Source organism: Schistocerca gregaria, chromosome 6, assembly GCF_023897955.1.
Source record: "Schistocerca gregaria isolate iqSchGreg1 chromosome 6, iqSchGreg1.2, whole genome shotgun sequence".
Classification (NCBI taxonomy): domain Eukaryota; kingdom Metazoa; phylum Arthropoda; class Insecta; order Orthoptera; family Acrididae; genus Schistocerca; species Schistocerca gregaria.
Genome location: NC_064925.1, coordinates 460,565,227 through 460,572,886, shown reverse-complemented (window position 1 = coordinate 460,572,886; position 7,660 = coordinate 460,565,227). Strand labels below are relative to the sequence as shown.

The 7,660-nt window shown below is 40.2% G+C and overlaps 1 protein-coding gene across 1 annotated transcript in view; it reads right to left on the bottom strand.

Moving 5' to 3' along the window:
• Window positions 1–515: 515 nt before the first annotated feature.
• LOC126278116 (KIF-binding protein) overlaps window positions 516–7,660 on the bottom strand; it is an 88,402-nt gene continuing 81,257 nt past the window's right edge. The window contains exon 6 of the mRNA XM_049978000.1: window positions 516–845. Within this exon, the coding sequence (XP_049833957.1) occupies window positions 717–845 (129 nt within the window). The 3' untranslated portion in view covers window positions 516–716. The remainder of the gene's footprint in view (window positions 846–7,660) is intronic.

Below are 7,660 nucleotides of genomic sequence, written 5' to 3'. Positions count from 1 at the left end.
ATTTGATGAAAAATATGACGACAGTGTAAGACCCCTTCTTAGCGTGATGTCAAATATCTTTCTCAAACAAATTTGATGAATATTTGATCATATCTTTCAAATCTTTGTCAAAGAATTATGATGGTTCAATACCAGCCTTACTGAGCTTTTGATATTCAGATAGCTGCTTCTCATTTCTCTGAAAGGTTTCCTTAATTTTATTATACACAGCATCTGTCTTTCACACAGTCATTCAAGCATCTATAGCTTTGCCTTTTTGATCTAGCCATTTCTGTTTCACCATTTTACACTTTCTGTCAATCTTACTTTTTAGATTCAAAATGAATTTGCTGAATGTGAATATCTTGGCATCAGTTGTAACAATATTACAAAAATGACGGTTGCTACTCGCCATACAGCAGAGATGCCATGTCACAGATAGGCACAACAAAAAGACTGTTGGAAAGTGAGCTTTCAGCTAGCAAGGCCGTCACTGAAAATCTACACACACACACATCAAAATATTTAAGAGTGAATTTCCAAAGCATACAAAATCAATTTATTCTCAGCAGACAACTATATAAATAAATGATTATGAGAAATTGCTGATATATGATAAAATTAAAATCACAGTGCATAGTAAGAAGCTTACAAATTGTCACATTAGCTCTAAATATTATTTTATTTGCATTGGCTTCAGACGATCTCACTGTCATTTTGTTGCAAATTAAAAGCACTCATTTAACGTCCTTAGTGAGTTTTTCAAGTTTCAGAGGGAGCAGCTGCACCATCTCTTGGCAAACTCCAAGTTCTGCGGACATCTTCTGGCGTCCAGACTCGTGCTTCTCGCAGTAATCCACAATGAACTAAAAGAAAAGTTAGTTGCGTAAGGAAACTTATGTTAACATGATTGAAGCAATATTCAAGCAAGAAAGATTTCTCATAATATTCAACAAGTCGGTGGTGGTGATTAAGATTTGAAAGTAAGTTTTTAAATAGCATGGGTTATCAGTGAGAAAATCTAAGGTGAATATGTAAAGATATTTATTCACTGTAACTTTACTTAAAGAGATTATTATCAAAGTGCCCAAAACTTCATTTTAACATATATACTCACTCTCAAAATATTCCTTCTTTTATGACCAAAGTTTTAAATGTCTGATAATATCTATTACATTGACACTGCCATGACTTTTTTATGGGTGGCTCACTCTTATGTTGTAATAATGCATCAATCTTGTACTACAAACTTAAGCTAACTCCTCAGCACATAAAAATCCACAGATGATCATTTTTAACACAATGCAGTACCAAAGAAAAGCCTCTCATTTTGTGTTAAAATATGACCACATGTACATCACATAATGTGTCATGCAGCACGATGTGTGTGATACAGTACAAGAACTGCAGGGCAAAGATGTAAGAAACATGTTATATCTGATTCAACCAACCAACAAAAATCAGCTAGTGTCAGGCAGTACCTTATATGTAAGTGCAAAATGAAATATGGAAATAAAAGCAATGTGGTGCAGGCACCAAACTTCTGGGAGAGTGTGATAAAAGAGGATCAGAGCTTCTGCTATAAACTGAAGTGTTGAACCTGGCACTCAATATGTCTACTCAATTTGGCTATATCTCATAAGAAATCATAATTTTAAACAGGGAGTGTGATAGAATACAATTACCAGTGTCAGAAAACAGTCACTGATAAAAAGGCAACTTATGGTTTGTCTGTTTTACGATTTGGCTGGAGTCCAAATAGTAAGAAACTAACATCAGTCCTCAGCACACCTGAAAAAGACAGCTGAGGAAAGCAGTCAAAATTTTGTGTAAGATGGCAACATTAATGCTACTAAAAATTCAAGGATCAGATAACTATGAGAAAGAGTCAGTTCTTACAGTACTTTTTTGGCTATTAACCAAATAATGAGATAATTTTAAAAAAAATAATGTGATTCAAACTGAAGTTTTCTGCGTCACATTAGGAAAGCTGCCCAAACTTTATACGATACAATAACTGAACAAACAAAATTATTGTTAAGTCCTAATGCCCTGTTATACTTAACTATCTGTCTACACTTTTAGCACTGTATAAGTAAGTGAATGGATAAAAAATCTATTTAATTTTTCATTCCTGAATTAGTGCTTTCCATAAAAATCCTCTTAACCCTTCATTATTCGCACAAAAATTTGCGACATCGTCACTCGCGCGGATGTCTGGTGTCATCCGCAAAGCAAGCAGTCTATTTGTACACTTTGAATGGTCTTTATGACTTTTTATTGAATCTAAATATAATACATTTAATATTTGTACACAGTATAATATATTCTGTGTTTGAAACAGTTTGACCATTCGAAGAACAATATCTTCAGCTGAATTACTAGCATTACATGGTCCCTCTTGTTGCTTACCAACGTACTGTTCTAAATTCAAAGTGTAAGCTGTTTTTACATCAACCAAAGCAAACACTTTTAACCCATACTTTGCTGGTTTGCTAGGAATATATTGCCAAAATGGGCAGTTTCCTCTAAATGCCATAAGCTGTTCATCAACAGTAAGATATTCACTAGGTGAAAAATATTTTTGACAATTGTTCGTGAATAGTTCCAGTACCTCTCTGATAGCAGCCACCTTTCAGTTTCCCTTTGCGTTATCCCACAATTTCGATATACTCTAACAAGAACATCTCAAAGATCCACATAGATATAACAACCAATGAAAGCTCTGATCTCTATTGCATCTGTTTCTTTAGCGTCCCTTTCCCTACAGAAGTTACCATGAACTTAAATGATGTATATATTTTTGCATGTTGCAATAATGCTTATTATGTTTTCATATAAAAACCAATTCAGAATATCTATTTTGTCTTTTTTATACAAGCTTGATTTTTTGGTCCAGGCGAATGTCTAATAAAATTACAAGATCTGCTTCTCACACTGGTAGGATATTTATTTTTTCTCTGTTTAGTTATTCCATCTTTTCCTAAAAATATACATCATCTTGAGTTACTTCTTCCTGTGATTCATATTCATCATTTTCTGACACTTCTTGTTCTGTTCCTGAATCATGACCGCTTTCATGAACAGAATCCTCAGTCTCTGTGTCAGCGTTATAACTGTGAGCATCATCACCACTCAGTTTATTGAACATTTCCACCATACATTAGGATCTCTACTAAACTCTATCCAAGGGTTTTTTGCCTTTGACATTTCTTCCACAATTTAAAAATAAAGAGAATACTATATAACATGGAAGGTAACTGCAATCAGTTTCAATATGTCTAAATTTATGCACATGATAGATCGACTGAATCTAGGAAAGCAATAAAGTTATACAGACTTACTTTGTTTCAGATTGTGGCAGCAGAGCTTGTGCAGATGACAAGTGTCCTCCAGACTATAATAATGTTTCATAAACAATGTATCTTTTGTAACTGAAAGACAACAATAATTGGAGCTAACAGCCGGAGAGTTAATAGAAAGGTACTGAAAATGGCGCGAACTCAATCCAAACCTGTCAGACAAAACTGAGCGGAAAAGTCATGTGGATAATGAGTGTCATCTGCGCGAGCAACGGAGGGTTAAAAGAAAGAGAGTATCTACTTGAAATTGGTACTAAAGAGACTAGTGCAAAATGAACAGTTACACAATTTTGGCTGAGTGTAGGAAATGCAAAGTTTACCATTAACACATTCTGTGCCCATCTAAAATATGAAACAATCCACAAGTCATGGCTAATTTACATGCTCTGAAGTATCAGATACTTCAATAATTAAGTACTCAATGATGTATTGTTTCTCGAGTTCCACAAAAATCTCAGACTGTATTAATTATTGACAATATGATGTAAATGGATAGTTAAAAAATCTACTCCCCAAGCGGTGGCAGGGGAACATGAAAACACACACACACACACACACACACACACACACACACACAAAAGGGTTTAACTTTTACAAGTTTTTGGAACCAGTGGTTCCTCCTGGAAGAAGAGTTGAAGAGAAAGAAAAAGGGTTGAAGGAATAGGTCTGGAGATGTTTGTGGAGAGGGGTACAGTTAAGAAAAGTTACCCAGGACCCAGTTCAGGGGAGACTTACCAGATGGGATGACAAGGAAAGACTGATTGTTGGGGGCTGCATCAGATGAGATTTGAAAACCTGAAAGCTTAAAGGTGGAAGACAGAGTAGTATACAAGACAGAGATTACTACTAAAACAGCATGCACAAGTTAATAAGAATGAAAAGCTAAGTGCATTTTATGTAACAGAGGTGGGATGGGGGACAGTGAAAAATAGACAGGTCATAAAATGAAAGGCCTAGAATTGCTGGATTTTTATTGGTGCATATGGACGTCCTGAAATTCACTTCCCCACCGCATCACATATGTGTTTCATGGGATTTAAGTTGGGGGGGAACAGGCAGGCCAGTCCATTTGATGAATACCCTTTCATTCCAAGATCTCCTTCACCTAAGAATTTTGATGGAGGTGTGCATTACCATCCATCAATACGAAGTCAGGGGCAAATCCATCCCTGAAAAAAAGACACTTTGGGAAGGACTAAAGCTTCACAACAACGTTGACTGGTGAGTGTACCGTGTTCAAAGATCTGGATGTCGGTATGCTCATGCAACATTACGCATCCTCACACCACAACACGTGGACCACCCAAATGATAATGTTAGACAATGTTATTGGGTGCATTACACACCCTCATATGGTGACATGTAGGAATGCATAATGTTGCATGAGCATACTGGCATCCAGATCTTTGAACACTGTACACTCACCAGTCAATGTTGTTGTGAAGCTGTACTATAACAATGCTTGAACACATCGAACTGTACAGGTAGAGGAGCTCTTGGAGTGAGAGGATAGTCAGCAAATTGACTGGTCTGTCTATTCTCCCAACTTACAGCGTATCAAGCACATGTGGGATGTGTTGAGGAGATGTATTGCAGCAAATCCACATGCACCTAGGACTATCCAGCAGTTGCCAACTGCTCTGGTGGTGGAATTGAATGCACGCAAGTATTCCTTACCAAACTTTGGCCAATATGGAAGCATGTTGCAGAGCATGCATTTCCCTCTGTGCTGATCAGACACACAATTAAGAACCATATCCCATCTTTTGTATTGTGCAGTGGACTAACATAAAGCGCAGTGACTCCAGTGTCATTATTTTTTAATAAAAGTGTCATTTCTGTTCATATCATTGCACATTTTTTTCAATTACTTTCTTTATTACACTGTAGAGGTTCTTTCTACACTCCTGGAAATTGAAATAAGAACACCGTGAATTCATTGTCCCAGGAAGGGGAAACTTTATTGACACATTCCTGGGGTCAGATACATCACATGATCACACTGACAGAACCACAGGCACATAGACACAGGCAACAGAGCATGCACAATGTCGGCACTAGTACAGTTTATATCCACCTTTCGCAGCAATGCAGGCTGCTATTCTCCCATGGAGACGATCGTAGAGATGCTGGATGTAGTCCTGTGGAACGGCTTGCCATGCCATTTCCACCTGGCGCCTCAGTTGGACCAGCGTTCGTGCTGGAGGTGCAGACCGCGTGAGACGACGCTTCATCCAGTCCCAAACATGCTCAATGGGGGGACAGATCCGGAGATCTTGCTGGCCAGGGTACTTGACTTACACCTTCTAGAGCATGTTGGGTGGCACGGGATACATGCGGACGTCCATTGTCCTGTTGGAACAGCAAGTTCCCTTGCGGGTCGAGGAACGGTAGAACGATGGGTTCGATGACGGTTTGGATGTACCGTGCACTATTCAGTGTCCCCTCGACGATCACCAGAGGTGTACGGCCAGTGTAGGAGATCGCTCCCCACACCATGATGCCGGGTGTTGGCCCTGTGTGCCTCAGTCGTATGCAGTCCTGATTGTGGCGCTCACCTGCACGGCGCCAAACACGCATATGACCATCATTGGCACCAAGGCAGAAGCGACTCTCATTGGTGAAGACGACACGTCTCTATTCGTCCCTCCATTCACGCCTGTCGCGACACCAATGGAGGCGGGCTGCACGATGTTGGGGCATGAGCGGAAGACTGCCTAACGGTGTGCGGGACCGTAGCCCAGGTTCATGGAGACGGTTGCGAATTGTCCTCGCTGATACCCCAGGAGCAACAGTGTCCCTAATTTGCTGGGAAGTGGCGGTGCGGTCCTCTACGGCACTGCGTAGTATCCTACGGTCTTGGTGTGCATCCGTGCGTTGCTGCGGTCCGATCCCAGGTAGACGGGCACGTGCACCTTCCGCCGACCACTGGCGACAACATCAATGTACTGTGGAGACCTCACGCCCCACGTGTTGAGCAATTCGGCGGTACGTCCACCCGGCCTCCCGCATGCCCACTATACGCCCTCGCTCAAAGTCCGTCAGCTGCACATATGGTTCATGTCCCGGCTGTCGCGGCATGCTACCAGTGTTAAAGACTGCGATGGAGCTCCGTATGCCACGGCAAACTGGCTGACACTGACGGCGGCGGTGCACAAATGCTGCGAAGCTAGCGCCATTCGACGGCCAACACCGCGGTTCCTGGTGTGTCCGCTGTGCCGTGTGTGTGATCATTGCTTGTACAGCCCTCTCGCAGTGTCCGGAGCAAGTATGGTGGGTCTAACACACCGGTGTCAATGTGTTCTTTTTTCCATTTCCAGGAGTGTATTTATGGCCCAAGTTTCATCGAGCTGTTATTTGGCAGTAACACATCATGTGAAAATTACTTTTGTCCTTAGGCTTTGCACACCAGTGTATTTTATGTATTGTTAAATTGAGCTGAAAACTCATTTTCTGCCCAGTTTGATCACTTTTAATACAAGAGTGTCTTTCTTAGATGCTGATTTGCATGAATGTAGATCATGTTTACAACGGGTCGACTGGACCAAGTTAACACAAGGATAAAAGCACTACAAACATTTTAAAATGAAATTTACCCTAAATTTGCCAAAGTAAGTAATTATGTCTACCAGAAGGATTGCTTTCCATTTGGAAAGTGTGACTCTGAAAGCAGATTTCTCAAATCATTGCATCTGGAGTAACTGATGTATTCTTATTGGTGTTTTAAATTCAAATATTCTCTTTTGTCAGAAACTAGTGGCTGAGTGAAGGTATTTTGACATTATAATATGAGTGAGACAGTTAATTTTTTTTCAAAGCTGTTCTAAAAAAGTGCGCACGGACATACATACGTGTGCGCACTTGCCCTGCCCCCCCCTCCCCAAACCTGAGCAGTGCTTTCACATCTTATTTGAAGCTATCTCCCATGAAACCGAGGATATCCCCTGCAAATAAAAAGTATCCCAAGCTTTCAATAAATATTGGCAATGTGATTTCTCAAGCCTTATTGGCACACTTGACTAATGGTGTACTTTTGCGTGCTCAGCTGCACTATTGTTCCCATTTTCCTGCACAATATTGTCATGTAGAGGAAGGTGTAAGCAGATGAACGACGAACACTAACTTCACTTAACGAAGGTTTACTCAGCACTTGCATATACAAGAGTGCAGAGTGAACTGCCTCTGGCCAGAATATGTATAGTATATATACAGCTACAGAGCATTCCAAAACAATGATTCTTGCCTTTTGTGGATACTTCTGGAATGTACTCGAATCAAAGATGGAAATTAAAATGTTTCAGTTCAGGTGAGTTTTGAGC